Below are 18297 nucleotides of genomic sequence, written 5' to 3'. Positions count from 1 at the left end.
CCAGGACATTTCCCCTCAGGCTGGATGCACAAGAATTCAGACTATGGCTCACAGCTCACAGCTCACAGCGTTCATCCTATGTCCAATATAATATTTTATACACGATAATATAGCCACCAAGCACGGATACATTCCTTTCCCGGAATCCTATCCTATATACAGTATACATCGAATTAAATCCAAACATTTGATGCGTTCGGTTTAATAATTCCGTCGCATCCACGGTAACACGCACGCAGTTCCCTCCGTCATAACGCACGCCGCTCACAGAGACGTCTCGGGTGCATTGTGGAGAAATGACCATTAACCATCTGTTAAACATAAATCAGCGATGAGCGCGCTCGATTAGTGCTGTCGTAAAGCAGTTTTGTCTTAATGCTCAAAATAACTGTGTGTGATGAGCGTTAGGTCTCGTTGTGTACTTCTGTACGTTAAAAAAAAAACACGTAGTAAATTACGCAAACTAAGCATCAACAAAACAAGGCTGTATTTGTATTAGTTCTCGTGTACACATCATAAAAATGCTCCAATATGTTAAGAATAAAACACTTCAGGATGTGCGGTTATAGGAAAACAATCAGCGACGATTTCCATTACTTTCCACTAACGGCACGGGTTTTATTCCTGTTAACGATACACTGCTTTTCAATTTAGCGAAGACTGACACATATATATAAAATGTATTATATACATATAGCATTTTTTATCCATTTATAGTTACGTTTAATGTTTTGAACGTCCACGAAGCAAGTTAGTTCCTGTTATCACTTATGTAAGAGCCTCTATTTTTTCTCTCTTAAAATTAATAAGACAAAAAAACGCAGCTTGTAGTGTTACAGAGAAACCACAAAGCGTAAACTCCTCTCTGATTGTTACAAAGCCCTGACACTGGAGACTCCTTCCGTAAATGCTCAATAAACATCACTATATTAACGACGTTTATGCGGAGCGTCTGGTGTACAAATCGCTGTGTACGTTTTTACTAAAGGAAAGCTAATGTATTAAAAAAAAAAAACACATTAACCTAAAAATATTCATGATCTCGTTGTATTAAATTAGCACCTTCTGACCAATCAGGTAGCTGAGGTACAGCGTTAATACGGAAGAATTAAAAATGCAGAGAGTCAAAGGGGTTTAAATTCAATAAAGACACAGATTTGATATCTCTGATTGTCATCGGAAGACCAATATATTTGTGTCAGGCTTGTTCCTAATGTATTACATCATCATCATCATCATCATCGTCATCATCATCATCATCGTCATCGTCGTCATCGTGGTCGTCTCTCCAGACTGTTCCTCTTCACACTGACACTACATCCAACACGACAGCTGTATTAAGTATTTATGTGCGCTGCTTGAAAAGGAGCTTGTCAGCATTCCTTCAAAACCTGAACAGAAACGTTAAACGCTCCACTTTTCCCCCAGTCCCCAAGAGAGCCTCACGCTTTATATATAACTCAAGCCCTCGAAGGGCGTGACCTATATACACACTCACATTTACACTGTAGACGTGTTTGCTTTGGACTTTGGTCAACTCCATGAGAGAGAGAGAGAGAGAGAGACAGAGAGAGAGGGAGGAAGAGAGAAAGAGAGAGAGAGGAAGAGAGAGGAAAAGAGAGAGAGAGACAGAGAAAGAGAAGAAGAGAGGAAGAGGGAAAGGGACAGAGAGAGAGAGCAAGGGAGGGAGAGAGAGAGAAAGGGAGAAAGAGAGGGAGAGGGAGAGAGAGAGGAAAAGAGAGAGGAAGAGGGAGAGAGAGAGGAAGAGGCTTTTAGACAGTGCTGCCATCTAGTGTTTCTACTAATATTTACAATCAGAAATCTGAAAAAAAAGCAGAAAGTCACCATGATGAGCTTTATTAGCTTATTCCCCTCACCCCAAACCTGCCATTTTTATCATTTTCGTTTGCGCTTGTCCTCATTTTCGCAAACGTGCAAGTTCCACAAGGTCATAGGGTATTATATTTCATACTAGGGTATAAATTATTTGTGCGCCCTTAACGCATCCACCCGCGATTATCAGTGAGTTCCAGTCATAGCCATGATGTAGTTACTGGATTAAACATACAAATATATTAAAAAAGTCATAAAACGAACCCTGTCATTAATCAAAGTTGTCCTCATGCAGCATTAGGGTATTACAAAATCATCTAATAAATCCTAACTACAGTGCTGTTGAATTCTTGATTCTGATTGGTCAGAACTAATGCACTCATTCCAATACCTTATCGTTTCTATAGTAACGGCTCATTCACAGGGACAGATTAAAAACATGTAATCGTTGATATGGAGAAGGAGATGTTTATTTAATATTTAGGGAAGGAGTCTCCAGTGTCAGTGCTTTGTAAAAGTCAGAGGTAAAGCCATAAGTTTTCTGACAGAACGTGAGAGAGATTGGATAAACTTCCTGTGCGAGTGAGAGAGATTGGATAAACTTCCTGTGCGAGTGAGAGAGATTGGATAAACTTCCTTTGGGAGTGAGAGAGATTGGATAAACGTCCTGTGGGAGTGAGAGAGATTGGATAAACTTCCTGTGCAACTCAGAAAGATTGGATAAACTTCCTGTGGGAGTGACAGAGATTGGATAAACTTCCTGTGGGAGTGACAGAGATTGGATAAACTTCCTGTGGGAGCGACAGAGATTGGATAAACTTCCTGTGGGAGTGACAAAGATTGGATAAACTTCCTGTGGGAGTGAGAGAGATTGGATAAACTTCCTGTGGGAGTGACAGAGATTGGATAAACTTCCTGTGGGAGTGACAGAGATTGGATAAACTTCCTGTGGGAGTGACAGAGATTGGATAAACTTCCTGTGCGAGTGAGAGAGATTGGATAAACTTCCTGTGGGAGTGACAGAGATTGGATAAACTTCCTGTGGGAGTGACAGAGATTGGATAAACTTCCTGTGGGAGTGAGCGAGATTGGATAAACTTCCTGTGGGAGTGAGCGAGATTGGATAAACTTCCTGTGGGAGTGACAGAGATTGGATAAACTTCCTGTGGGAGTGACAGAGATTGGATAAACTTCCTGTGGGAGTGAGCGAGATTGGATAAACTTCCTGCGGGAGTTTGTGCTGAGTTTTCAGAATTCCTTCGGGGATGACCGATTTAAGGATAAAGTTCTATAAGGCTAAAATATTATTGAAATCCTAGAAAAAGAAAAGCAAACATACTGTATTAGATGTTCATTTGCACGATTCGTTCCAGATGTGCTGTGAATTGAGCTCTTTAAATACAGCATTAAAATGACAAGCTCAAAATCAGGCACATCACATAAACACACGCTTTTTTTTCTTCAGTGCAGCTGAGAAGCGGAGAGAAAATCAGCACTGTTTGTCCTCACTCTATGCTCATTTCCCTCGCCTTCACTCCCTCTTTATCGGCAGAATTTTAAAAAGAAGAGCACAACACAACATCTGTGTGACTCCTTGCAACCTTTTTTACCATTTCTCAACAGCAAAGTGGCGTTTAATGACAGCGCAGAGGACGCAAATGAAACACCGGGTGTTTTTTTTTCACAGCAGTTCACGTGTTATCGAATTCTCTCTAAGTCATAAAGTCCGACTGCATCTCATTGGGTTTTGTGTTGAACAAACTTGAATTCTGTGATGAATTATTGATGAAATTGCAGGACAGTTTCTGAAACACTGAGAAAAAGGAGCACAATGTACACGTGTATCCTTATGCTGCATTCCACTTAAACTCATCATTCGGAATTCCCAACATCCGACTACCTCAATTACCGCGACATCAACGTCAACACTGAGCTTGCGTAATTCCGAGTTCCGACTTCCCGTTTCCGAGGTAAGTCAAAGGCAGCATTATACCACAGCGCTGCAGAATTCTCGATTCTGATTGGTCCGAAAGTACTGCGCTATAACGTAAGTGATTCGCAGTTGTTTCACAACATTAAATGTAACTATAAATAGATAAAAAGTAAGAAGCATCATTCTTTAATAAATAAAAACTGTAATCGTTGGCAGATTGCTGTGGTATAAGTGGAATAAAACGCTTCAACTGGGAAAAAAAAATAACACTGGTGTTGTAACAGTAACTCCGCTTCATCACAGCACTCTGTCGTTGATTATTTTTCTATAACAGCACAACATGTCATGTTTTATTCCTTATATTATATATAAGAGTCCATTGTAACTATCAGACAAACTTGGTTTTATGTCACATACAGTTCTATCATCCTCCAAGATGAATAGATAAAATAAGCTAATCAAAATCTGAACTAATGCCAAACTATAGCTGATGCCCAAAGTTCCAAACATGTATCTCAATCCCTCCATCCAGAGCGGAGAACCTAGAGAACCGAAAAGATGCCCACGAGCCTTCGGAGACACTCCCCCAACACCGACAGATAAAGTTCTTCAATTTAATCTGGAAGCTGCAGTGCGTGCAACGTACACAGCGCTTCAATTACCCAATCTGTCCACTTAGCCTGGGAATAACGTTTATCATCTAATAAAAAAAAAGAAGATAACTGACAGCAATATTACGTGACGTGAAGAAGTGATCGCTTAAGAACACTTCCAGAGTCTCATAAGACTGTCTGCTAGCATGAGACTAGTTCTAGTGCAGGAGTATTCATCTCAGTGTGCTTTCACTCCTATTAGTCTGTTTATTGTGTCGGAATCAGAGCGTTTGTTCGTTTGCTATTTTGTTTGGTTTGCATGTAATTAAATAAACCATAAAACAACAACAACAAAAAAAGCTGACTGAGACACGTGTAGGGCTGAAAACCTTCTCGTAAAACTCTTTCATTCACCAGTCAGAAATATATGCCACAATCAGGTGTATGTAGAAATCACACAAATGACTTGAGAATGGAGAATACAAAACGATGATTCGATAATTACACAAATAACGAGTCACATCCAGCGTTTACTTTCTTTTTTTTTTCCTCCAAGTCTCCACAACACATGGCATTTCTGCAGAGCTACTGCTTTGTGCTTTGACTCACTTTGCATCTTGTGGCTCAGTTTGTTAAGAAAAAAAAATGCCTCATTCCAAAACACACGGCGTATCTGATTCACTTGAGTCGATTCAGAGTCGAATCGCTTTTTCTCACTAGAGTTCACTTAGTGAGAGAAGCAAGCGAGAGAGAAGCAGGCGAGAGAGAAGCGGGGACGAGACCACCGCGCTCGGACGTTCTCGGACCCAAGATTGCTGTGTCAACTTAAAGTGGTCATGCTGTGTTTCCTAGTGGAGTTACCACATTTAACTAGAGCCTAAATACGTTTGAATTTTACATGGAGAGAGAAAACGCATACGTCTTTTAACTCAGTCTTTAAACATTCAGTTTTCGTTGTTGACTATTTTATTTTAAAAGAAGCCATGTTGCGAGTTTGCTAATATAGTGAAAAATCTACGAAAGTCTGTGAAAATTTCCCTTTCTAACTTCAGACGTCTGGTCCGATGAGCTGCCTTGAGCTAAATAATTTACATAAATGCACGTGATTGGATAAACCCAAGACAGTTATGTTTCAACAAAAAAAAAAAAAAGTTTTTAATATTGATTTATTGGTTCTCCTAGAGTATTTTTTCTTTTTTTTTTTTTCAAATCATCTTGCTAGCTTATTCGAATATTTACACACTATAAATTGTTTGAATCAATTTATGACTGTTACATCAATTAATTTCAGGTGTTGCCTTTTTTTACATCGATCACTGGATCTTTACGTTCCTATTAACAGCCCCTGGTGTAGGGCGTAATTTTTCGATCAGTGGAGAACCACACACTGCCATTTTGTAACTATTCCTGATCTACTGCTTGCCATTTACTTTTTTCTAGAAAAATAAAAACAGAAAAAAGCAAGCTTTTGGTACAAATTCACAGCTAAAAAAAAATCCCACAACGTCAGTCTTTTTGAAAGCTTAGCCATCTGTACACGAGTGTCCTTCTGCTGTGCTGTCAGTTTCGTCAAAATGGATGCCACTTTGCTAGCTAACATCAGCCATTTTGCTAAGTGTTTTCTATTTTTCACCACCTCCCTCTCGGTTAAAGTCCATTCAGCTCCGAGTTTGACCTGACCGCTCAGAAATGAGTGACAGGAACATAACAGTGTGCGGGGAAAAAGAACTTCCTTTACCTCTGACTCATAATAATACAGTTTAAATTTGGGACGAATGTGACGTCTTGGCCTCGTTCCGTCTGACATTGTGGCGTCTCTGCGTCCCTCCTCCGATAATGCTTGCACGTCAGCAGGTCTGCACCGATGTGATATGCATTATTCATTAAGGCTAAGTAAGCTACATTTAATTTGCGAATCAGCTGTTCGCGTTAGCCGTAATGATATGCTAATAGCTGTGGAGACTCTCAATTCCCTGAGCAGAAGTCCCTGTGAGAGAAAAAGTGGTTCAAGCTGCATAATCATGCTACAGTAAAGAATGTCTGCATTATTGTGCATGGGTTTGTGTCAAGTTTTCTGTTTGTCCTCTGTTTTCATCTGTACGCTCAGCTTAAAAGTGAAAAATAGCTCGAAAATATCAGGTGGGAAAAGATGATGAGCTCCAATCCCAAAGGCGTTTTGGTTTAGAAGCTGGAGTTTCGTGCACATTTTCAGGAATCTGATATACTGCCATATTCAAAATATCCTCCCCTTCTTGGCACTCCTTTCAGTCCAATAAATTCAGTCCAATTCAACTCCAGTAAAATTTTCTCTATCTATAATAAACTATGAAATCCTTTATAACATGTTATAACACATTCAACACACACTGTTCTTATAGAAAGCTCAAGGATGAGTTTATTTATTAAGCCACAAACTTTGAGTCAAAACTAATAAAACAAAAATTAACTATAAGTGTAAAATGTACAGAAACTTTTATATTTTAAATATTTAAGAATGTTCAAAATAATATCCTAAATGTATATTTTTTTGTTTTTCTATTTGTATGAAAAGTTGTCATGAACAGTTAATAAACATTTTATATTCAGATAGTTTAAATGTTTCTGTATATTTAATATATAAAGTTAAAAACGTTGTAGCTACTGTTCCTTATTAAGGGTAAAAACATTGTTGCTTATTATCATATCATCAAATGACTGAATTTACACTTTCATTATAAAATTACTTCATTTTTTGCCAGAAAGTTCTAACAAAATATTATAATTTCCACTTTTAACCTAAGGCATTATTAGAATGGACTTTTTAGGTCCAATTAAAATTTTCAATTAATATTTTTACTCAATTTTCCCTCATTTTAGTGATTTGCCAATTCCCACAAGCTGAAGCAGTTAAAGCCAGGCATTCACTAATAATTTTATATGTGTGTGTGTTAATTGTTGTGGTATAAGAGGACTAAAACATTTCAAGACGTGTCACGCCGTCTCATTGTTGATTATTTTCCTATAACAGCACGTCCCGAAGTGTTTTATTTCTTACATAAAAGATAAGGCAATTACGGTGATATAAAACTCAATAGCTGTGAAAGTAATTACACTTGGACTACAATGGAGTTTTCAATAACAGGCGAGAATTGATAAGTCGATGTTTAATTTACAGCCCAAATAATCAGCTCTTAATGTTCTAAACTATCTGATCCCGTCGTCCTTCAACAGAGCCGAACCTCTGGGGACAGAATTCGGTTTTCTAATTTTGCACTATCCACGCTGAATGTTTTATTCAGCGCAAATATAAAGGCGAATAAACATGAAATAAAAAAAATAAATAAGTAAAATTGCACTAATGGTGGCCTTTCAGTGTAATTTAGCAGTTAATTGCAGTTTTTGAACTCTCGCTTCTTGAAGTGAACATTCTTCTAAACATCTAATCAGCCTCTAATTATTTTCACATTTCCCCACAGGCCTTCAGACAGCGCCGGTGCTCTCGCGGAGACGGCTTTAAAACAACAACAAGAAATAAACGCAACACAAAGCATAAAAATATGTTTTAAAACTCTTAACCTGAGGCAGTGAGATTCAGGTTAGAGTCGGGGAAAGGAAACGGACGTCCTCCATATGCTGGAGTTTTCTGGGGCTGGAGAGAACCTGCAAACTGATGAGAACAGCTTTGTTCCTTCATGCATGCAATCCACTTCTGTGTGCCGGCCCTCATTTTCCCTCTCCATTCCCACAAGCCTTCAGGATTAAATTACAATCTGGAGCTGAATAACACCTTTCCACTCGCACGGGCTGAGAGATATTTTCTCTTTCTGGAATCTGGTTCAGTACGGAGTCGCTGTAGAACCAACCGTCTTATTCACTCGCTAACGTTGTTGGCCTGATATATAAACCAACAGTTACGCATCATTCTTCAAGCTCTGAATACGTAATATTAATTACAAACCACTTAGCAATCATCTACATAGAATAATATATTTTTAATGTCCAAGAAACAGCTTAGGAACATCTCTACATTTTTACCCTCATTACAAATGACCAAATCTATGAATATGCATGAATATGCAAATTTTGTAATGCAACACCCTTCTACCATCTTCACTAGCTATCTAGCTAGTTAACTGTTAATAACTTAGCTCACGTTTTGTAATAATTTCAACGTTTCAATTTGCATCGTCATATTCTCAACGATTTATTGTTTCCACAACAGCCAAACCTGTATAAATATGAGGTTACCATAACAACCACCATTTTGTTAATCGCTAAAATTTGCTGAGTACGGTTTTGTGGCTGAGATTTTCAGAGTACAATGTCATCATCCTCTAATAAGTAAGAACAAACGACAAACAGGTTGCGCTGTTATAGAAAAATAATCACATGTTAACTCAAAAATAGTCCTGTAGCGTTTTATTCCACATACGCATACTTTTTAACGTACTTAATTAAACTAAATATCAATGATTATAACCATAACCATCTAAGAGGATTTAACCCTTTAACAATCATGTTTAGGGGTATTTTTACCATCAATTCAACATATAACGTTTTTTTCCCAATGGCCTATTTGAGATGAAGAATATGCAAAACCAGTCCGAGTAGCATTGCCATAAATCATTAAAATGGTTTTAATTTCGATTGGAAGTGCGAACAGTTCCATTTGCTAAAGTCGATATGCCAAAGCTGATGGAAACGTCCTGCTTGCTGTCAGTAGTGCTCATTATGAAATCATCACCAAATGCACCATTTTACATTCCCACTATAACTTAATATGATGAATCCTGTGGCTTAGGAACGAGCTGAGGTGAATCAAAAAGAGCAAAAAAAAAAAAAAAAAAAGTCTCTGATGACCTTCAACGTGTCGCCATAAATCACGCTGAAAAATGTCCGGCGTTTCATTATCAGCCTCGGCAGTGCCACTGCTCCCCCACGGGGCCGTTAGAGGGAGTTAATGAATTACAGTGTAACACCCCAATTAACGAGGTGGGGCCAGATCAGGAGAGAGCCAGAGAGGCTTGTGGGATATCGCTGAGAAACAAATGACCCATCGTGTGGGGGTTTCACATCGGTTACTGAGGTGTTTTAACAGTGCAGCTTCTACAGGCAGACACTGTTTCTGTATACTTTATAACAGCGCTTGATAAAATGATTCAACTATTCCGAGCCATTAACACAAAAATGATTCCTTAAAAGGCATCATGATGTTCGTCCATTTAAACGACTCGTGATTCATAGTGTGTTTTACCTCTTAAAAGACTGAGTCAGTCCACGGCACACAGCGCCTCACTGAAAATTCAGTCTTTAAAAGCTAAACTCAATCCTGAATTTTGAATTTAATTTAATTTTCTCACAGGCGATGCCTTATCAATTTTTTCTGTCAACCAGAAAGGCCATACTGCCTTAATTTGGACTGACAGGTACTGAGGTCATGCCTCTTTTATTTTTTTCTGACAGGAGCATAAGCCACGCCTCCTTATTTTTTATGGCATACACAGAGGCCACGCCTTCTTCCCTTTCGCTGAGGGGCACTGAGGCCATGCCTCTTTTATTTTTTCTAACAAGCACAGAGGCCACACCTCCACTGTTTTCTGACAGCCACAGAGGCCACGCCTCCTTTATTTTATCTGACAAGCACATAAGCTATACTTCCTTATTTTTTAAGCCTGGCACAGAGGCCACGCCTTCTTCCCTTTGACTGATAGGCACTCACTTCCGTAATACATTCTGACACACACAGAGGCCTTCTTAATTTGGACTGAAAGGCACAGAAACCACACCTCCTTAATTTGGATTGAAAGGCACATAGGCCACGCCTCCTTAATTTGGACTGATAGACACATAGGCCACACTTCCTTAATTTGGAATGAAATGCATAGAGGACACGCCTCCTTAATTTGGACTGAAAGGCACAGAGACCACACCTACTCAGTTTAGACTGATAGGCACATAGGCCACGCCTCCTTAACTTGGACTTGATACGTCCCAGTGTCTCACGCACACAGAGGCATTACGTCCTAATTTTTTTTTCTCCCATGCTGAGGCCACACCGCCTTTGTTTTGTTTCATTTTTTATAACCGGCACAGAGGCCACACCTCTTTCATTTTATTACACAGGCTAAGGCCACGCCTCTGATTGGCAAAATACGAACCAAATTTTAACAACCAGTTTAGATCCCGGAACTGAGGCAAACGCTTATCTGCACCAAGAAGAAGTGTGTAGGGTGGATAAGCAGCGCTTAGGAGAAATGTCTTGCGATGCCCTTGTAGCTTGTACACTTCAGTCGCTCCCCAGCCATCAGAATCTCAGACAGCGGTTCTGCTCGGCTGGAGCAGGAGAGCCATGAGGAGCCCATCAGCGCTTCTCTGGGGGGAAGTCGTGCGGAATAAACCCCTCACTGAAGGCTAATTTGCTGTGCTAATGCTCCGTGAGGGCTGGTCAAGGACTCGGAGATAGGGCTACAGCAGATGGGCAGGAGACACACTCACTCACACACACACACACATGCAGATACTTACACATAAACAAATACAAACAGCCTGTCCAAGTTTGAAAGCATTCCACCTGAAATAATGGTAAAAGGCGTCTCTCTGGGGAAGAGCAGCTGGTGCCAAGCCATGCCTGAGTAAGTGAAAACTACAAGCTCAGAGAACGTCGGCTCACAGGAGCATTTGGAAGAAGCTGGAGGACATCGCATGGCATGGAGACGCATCGGTACTCTTCATTCTGTTACCTGTTACTCTCTTTACTACTTTACGGCCCACCAAATGAATTTAGAATCCATGTTCGAAATTAAAATCATCTCGTGGACCGTAATTGAATTTAAAGATTCCACTAGGGGACAAAATACAGCAATAAAAGACCTTAAACCCAGATACAGACAAAATCTGCATTTTTTTTGTCTCCTTGTAAAGGAAGTGTAACTCAGGTGGGACTGAAAGACTGGCAACAAAATTTTGGTGAAGTTAGCAATTTATCTGTGACTTGTGGTGAGAATGAAGAAAAAAGACCTTCAATTAATTTAGGGGTGCTAATATATTACACACTCGGAGTGTTGGTAAAAATCTCCAGAAAGGAAAGGAAAGGAAAGGAATGGAATGGAATGGAAATGGAATGGAAATGGGAATGGGAATGGAAATGGAAATGGAAATGGAATAGAACTGAATGGAATACCATGGTATGGTAATAGGTATAAAAATAGAGAAAGGAAAGAAATGAATAGAAGAGAAACAGAATGGAATGGGGCTTGATGGGAATGGAATGAAATAGAATGGTACGGAATTTAATGAAATAGAATAGAGTTGCATGGGATGGCATTGTATGTTAATATGTATCAAAAACAGAAAGTGGGAAAAAAGGAAAGGAAAGGAAAGGGATGGGAAAGGAAGGGAAGGGAAGGGATGGAATGGAATGGAACAGGCTGGGAATTGAACAGAAATGCATAGAAAGGAATGAATTGGGAATAGAATTGAATGGAATGGTATGTTGGAATGGAATGGGCTGAGATGCGCATGGAATGGAAAGGAAGAGAAAGGGATGGAATGGAATAGAATTGACTGGGACAGGCATGGAATAGAAAGGAACAGAACAGAATGGGGTGAGTTAGGCATGGAATAGAATAGAATAGAATAGAATAGAATAGAATAGAATAGAATAGAATAGAATAGAATAGAATGAGATGGGAAAGGAAAGGAATTAGATGGAAGGAATTGAATGGAATGCAATTGTAATTGGTATCAAAAATGAATAAAAATTCACAGACTTCAGGGGGTTAAATGTTTATGAACCCAACATCTGCCTGAAACGAGCAGAAATGAAAGAATAGGAATCATAAGAATCACAGGAAGAAGATAAATCATTATCCTGACTGTAACACGTACAGAAAGTGGGAATGCTAATGCACGTGTTAATGCGCACTGTCTGTACTATAGTGCTTTTAAAGAGGACAGTCGGTGTGTCCTGCCACGACTCCTGACTCCACAGCAGCAGCAGCTGGAGTGGTGTTTACCCCATCCCGAGACGCGGAAACAGATTCCATACGTTAGCTGCGTGGAGAAAAGAGCGACAGAGTGGCGCGAGCACCTGCATTCCTGCCTCCGCCACATGCATTATTCATACGCAGCGTGTAAGCCGTGCTGTCGTCTAAATCCGTAGGTGTTTCCCGCTCCGTAATCAGAGCAGGCCGGAGAGAAGCCAGAGCTCAGCTCCAGCAGATACGACATGATCGCTTTTATACAGAGGAAGTGGACGGTGAGAGAGACGGCAGATTTATTCTGGCATGGGGAACATGAGTGTCAGTGTTTATTCCACAGTGGTCATAATCGCCAGTGTGAAGATTCTCTTCTCAGACTGCTGATGAGCCCTGTCCACACACACACACACACACACACACACACCATAATGACACGGCAGTAAAACAGAGAGAGGGGAACACAGCAGGGGGGGCGTCGGGTCGGGATTAAAATACTCTTCTCAGGTAATCACCTGCCAATCGAGAGAGCTGCCTACTGATAGTGTGTGGAAAGGAAAGAGCGCCGTGTGTGTCGGGCTAAACGGTGCAATTTACAACAGAACAGAACACAATCAAACAAAACAGAAATATAAGAGAATAGAGTAGAGTAGGACGAACGGCACAAACAAACCAGAACTCATGAAAATATTACATCTAACAATACAAGCTGTGCATTTCAATAACAAGAAAACTGCCATGATTATGACTTCGACAGTACTATCGCTGACACACGACGTTTCTCACGTGCACGAACAGGTCACAGCAGGTCAGCGCGAAAGCTAAATCCGGCTCAGGAGACACTTCGCATCATCTGATGAACACAATACAGGCATGGACAATGATTTAATGGTCTATGAGAGTCTTTTCAGAGGTACGAGGAGCAGCTGGCCCGGGTTTCGGAGAGCCGAGGGACGGTTAACTGCGTGGAACGGCCCTCATTACAAGAGCAGTCGTAACGCATGGGCCGTCAGAGCGGCGCGGCAGCTGGGACACGACCCACAATCCCCTGCTCACTGCTCACGGTGTGATGGCGGGAGGTGAGGTACACGGATGGCTAAAAACGAGACAGCGGTAGAAATTTGTCAAGGGCTAAAGATCGAGCAAAAGTACAAAAGCAGTTTGTGTTTTTGCTGGAAAACTCTCGTATGTAAGGGTTTGTGAGGAAGGAGCATCATCACAACAACAACAACTCAGTCTTGTGCTGCCTTTGGAAAATAATCAACAATGAGCTGACATCATGAAGCACAGTTACAGTTACCATCCCAAAGTGTTTATTTGCCAACAGTTGCATTTTTCTATTTATTTAAAAACAACATAATCATACTTTTTATCCATTTATAGTCACACTTAATGTTGTGGGACGTCCATTAAACAAGCGAGTTCCTGTTATCACTTACCTTATAGCAGCTATAAACAGTCGTTCCCTCACCAGCCTCTCTTTTTTCTCTCTCTTGAAGCTAACAAGACAAAAAAATCCACACAGAGAAACCGCAAAAAAGCGTAAACTCCTGACGACTTTCCCGTGTCGGAAACCTTACCTCTGACACTGGAGACTCCTTCCTTAAATGTTAAATGTTAGAAGGTCTCCTCACATAAAACTTCACCATATCAATGATTACGCACAAATTTAAACCTGTTTATGTGGCGTGTCCGCTGTACAAGTCCCTGTGAATGAGCTGTTGCTATAGAAACGATAGCGTGTTGTATTAATATAGCGAGTACATTAATATAAACCTGTGGTTTGCTGCTGTTATTGAAAACGAATCAACCCCTTCTGACCAATCGGACTTAAGAATTCAACTCACAAACTGAATTGAGATGTGGATAAATGTTAGCCTCGAACATATACATGTACATTTATCTACAAACATATCAATGTGGAATTTAAATTAATTCTTAAATACGATGACCTACAATAACCCCAATCAGCTCAAAATAATTACGTGATACGTGAAATTTAGAAAACATCATCATAGAAAATTTTGGCTCATCCACAAAACGTAATTGACCAATTTGTAATTATCAAGCCTTTATCGTGATGTTTCCAGGAAATACTTTTCTGTGTAGCGATAAACAATCTGATATGTCAGATATGTCCTTCGTAACACCGCCTGAACAGCGATCATCTATCTGTTTATTTGTCCACACCTAATATTCCAGCTGTGACGAGAAAAAAAAAAAAAATCCCTTCATACGACCGAGCGAACTGGATCACCTCTACGGCTTCATAATAATTACGAGGCAAATCTCTTCTCTATATCAAACCAGGGGCTTGCATTAATTCTAATCAGCGAGTGTAGTGAGGCTTGACAGCAGGCCCCGTGGGGAAACAGTGTGTGTGTGTGTGTGTGTGTGTGTGTGTGTGTGTGTGTGTGTGCTATCACACTCTGTACGGCTGAATTTCGCTCGTCAGGCTTCAGCGGCTGCTCAGACACACTGACCTTTCCCCAGCCTCTATCTGACCAGGCAGCAAAATAAAACGCACACAGATTTCCTCCTAGCCCAAAGATATTTGGCGTCTAAAATTAGCTTTAGTTTGGCGCAGGAGCTACAAGTATAGGATAATCTTACAGCTACCAGTTTAACATCAGACCTGTGTATAAAAATGGACAAAAAAAAACATCACAGAAACACAGAAAAGAGCTAAAGTTGAATCACTTGCTAATTAATTCACTCCGCACCAGCATCTGACTCAGGTAGGAGGTGTGGCCTAAACGAAGAAGGCGGGGTTATATGCTAAAAGAGATAATGATGATAATAAAATTCACGACTTGTTGGACATTGTTTTATTAATTTTTTTAAACAAACTTATTCTCTTGTTTTATGAAACTCTTTTTGAGCTGAGTGTGCTGTGATTTTTTTATAATCAAATAAAAAACAAAGCACAATTTAATAAAATATAATAATTCTTTTTTGCATTTTTTTCTTCTTTTCTTCATTTTTTAAATTTTTTTTCTCTTTTTTCTCTCCATCTGTTAGCCGTGGCTTTAATAGTCCATAAAAATGTAACGTTATGTATTTGTCATTACTGTGCTCAGAAGAAAGGGGTGTGACTGGTTTAAATTTTTTTTTAAAAATAGCAGAGAAACCAACAAATTCAGTTTTTTTTCTTTCTCCTCCTTTTCGTTCCTTTTTTTTCTGATTAAAATGAGTTATAAGTTTAAATATATGAATAATTATATTTTTCATGGTAGTAAATTCCACAGTGCAAAATGTTACAAAATGCAATTAGAAAATAAATAAATAAATAAATAAATAGTGGAAATTATGTAACAGTTATGGATCATACATGATGCTGGTTTCTATTTTTCAGATTTCACCTTGGAAACATTTAGGAAACTGACTAAAAACTAAGAAGGTAAAAACGGGGTTTTGACAATTCTGCGTGTTAGTGTGAGCTAGTTCTGAAACGTTGCGTGTGACACATCATTACAGGAGCGAAAGCAGATAACCTACCTCTGATTTGCGGGTCCAGTACTCGTCTGTCCCGTACTGAACTTGTCGCAGAGAGGTGAGATAGTCATAACTGATGACCGCCGTCTAAAACGTGAAAAGGTTCAGTGCGTGTTAGCAAAATTCACATTAAAACTCTACACATTACAAACAGCTAGACGGCTACAGTCAGGTGCTGACGATCACACGATACACCACGATGCTCAACACTGTTTAAAGTGACGTCACTAAAACTTAAACAACGTCGTATATCTGTTTCTGTATTTAAATTATTTCGATGTAAAAATCTGCCATCTTTAACTTCTCTTCATGCAGGAATAATCCTAATTAGATCAAATTCAAAATGGCTTCCTATACACTATACACTATTCACTAAAAACTATTCACTATACACTATACACTATTCACTACTCACTATACACTATTCGTTATACACAATACACTATTCATTATACACTATACACTATTCACTATACACTACTCATTATACAGTACTCACTATTCATTATACACTATTCACTATACACTATACATTATACACTACTCACTATACACTATTCACTATATACTATACACAATTCACTATACACTATTCACTATTCACTATACACTATTCATTATACACTACTCACTATACACTATTCACTATACACTATTCATTATACACTATTCACTATTCACTATACACTATTCATTATACACTATTCACTATTCACTATACACTATTCACTATACACTATTCATTATACACTATTCACTATACACTATACACTACTCACTATACACTATTCACTATATACTATACACAATTCACTATACACTATTCACTATACACTATTCATTATACACTACTCACTATACACTATTCACTATACACTATTCATTATACACTATTCACTATTCACTATACACTATTCATTATACACTATTCACTATTCACTATACACTATTCACTATACACTATTCATTATACACTATTCACTATACACTATACACTACTCACTATACACTATTCACTATTCACTATACACTATTCATTATACACTATTCACTATTCACTATACACTATTCACTATACATTATACACTATTCACTATACACTATTCATTATACACTATTCACTATACACTATTCACTATACACTATTCATTATACACTATTCACTACTCACTATACACTATTCACTACTCACTATACACTATTCATTATACACTATTCACTATACACTATTCACTAAAAACTATTCACTATACACTATTCATTATACACTATACACAATTCACTATACACTATTCACTATACACTATACATTATACACTACTCAATATACACTATTCACTATACACTATACACAATTCACTATACACTATTCACTATACACTATTCACTATTCACTATTCACTATACACTATTCATTATACACTATTCACTATACACTATTCATTATACACTATTCACTATACACTATACACTACTCACTATACATTATACACTACTCACTATACACTATACATTATACACTACTCAATATACACTATTCACTATACACTATACACAATTCACTATACACTATTCACTATTCACTATACACTATTCATTATACACTATTCACTATACACTATTCATTATACACTATTCACTATACACTATACACTACTCACTATACATTATACACTACTCACTATACACTATACATTATACACTACTCACTATACACAATTCACTATACACTATTCACTATACACTATACACAATTCACTATACACTATTCACTATACACTATTCATTATACACTATACACTATACACTATTCACTATTCACTATACACTATTCATTATACACTATTCACTACTCACTATACACTATTCATTATACACTATTCACTATACACTACTCACTATACACTATTCACTATACACTATACACAATTCACTATACACTATTCACAATACACTACTCATTATACAGTATACACTATACACTATTCACTACTCACTATACATTATACTCTATTCACTATTCACTACTCACTATTCACTATTCACTATACACTATTCACTATTCACTACTCACTACACACTATACACTATACACTATTCACTACACTATTCATTATACACTACTCACTATACACTATTCACTATACACTACTCACTATACACTATTCACTACACATTACTCATTATACACTACTCACTATACACTATTCACTATTCACTATACACTATTCACTACTCACTATACACTATTCACTATTCATTACACTATTCACTACTCACTATACACTATTCATTATACGCTATTCACTATATACTACTCACTATTCACTATACACTACTCATTATACACTACTCACTATACACTATTCACTATTCACTATTCACTACTCACTATACACTATTCATTATACGCTATTCACTATATACTACTCACTACTCACTATACACTATTCATTATACACTACTCACTACTCACTATACACTATTC

The 18297-nt window shown here is 38.3% G+C and overlaps 1 protein-coding gene across 2 annotated transcripts in view; it reads right to left on the bottom strand.

Annotated features, from left to right (window-relative positions):
- The window catches only part of adck1 (aarF domain containing kinase 1), a 122879-nt gene that overhangs the window by 100677 nt on the left and 3905 nt on the right, over window positions 1-18297 (bottom strand). For both annotated transcript variants that reach the window (XM_026926030.3, XM_026926031.3), the window contains exon 3: window positions 15813-15896. In XM_026926030.3, the coding sequence (XP_026781831.3) occupies window positions 15813-15896 (84 nt within the window). The remainder of the gene's footprint in view (window positions 1-15812; window positions 15897-18297) is intronic.

This window comes from Pangasianodon hypophthalmus, chromosome 10, assembly GCF_027358585.1.
Source record: "Pangasianodon hypophthalmus isolate fPanHyp1 chromosome 10, fPanHyp1.pri, whole genome shotgun sequence".
Taxonomy (NCBI): Eukaryota; Metazoa; Chordata; class Actinopteri; order Siluriformes; family Pangasiidae; genus Pangasianodon; species Pangasianodon hypophthalmus.
Note: the sequence above shows the minus strand (reverse complement) of the source record. Positions and strands in the feature narration are given on the sequence as shown.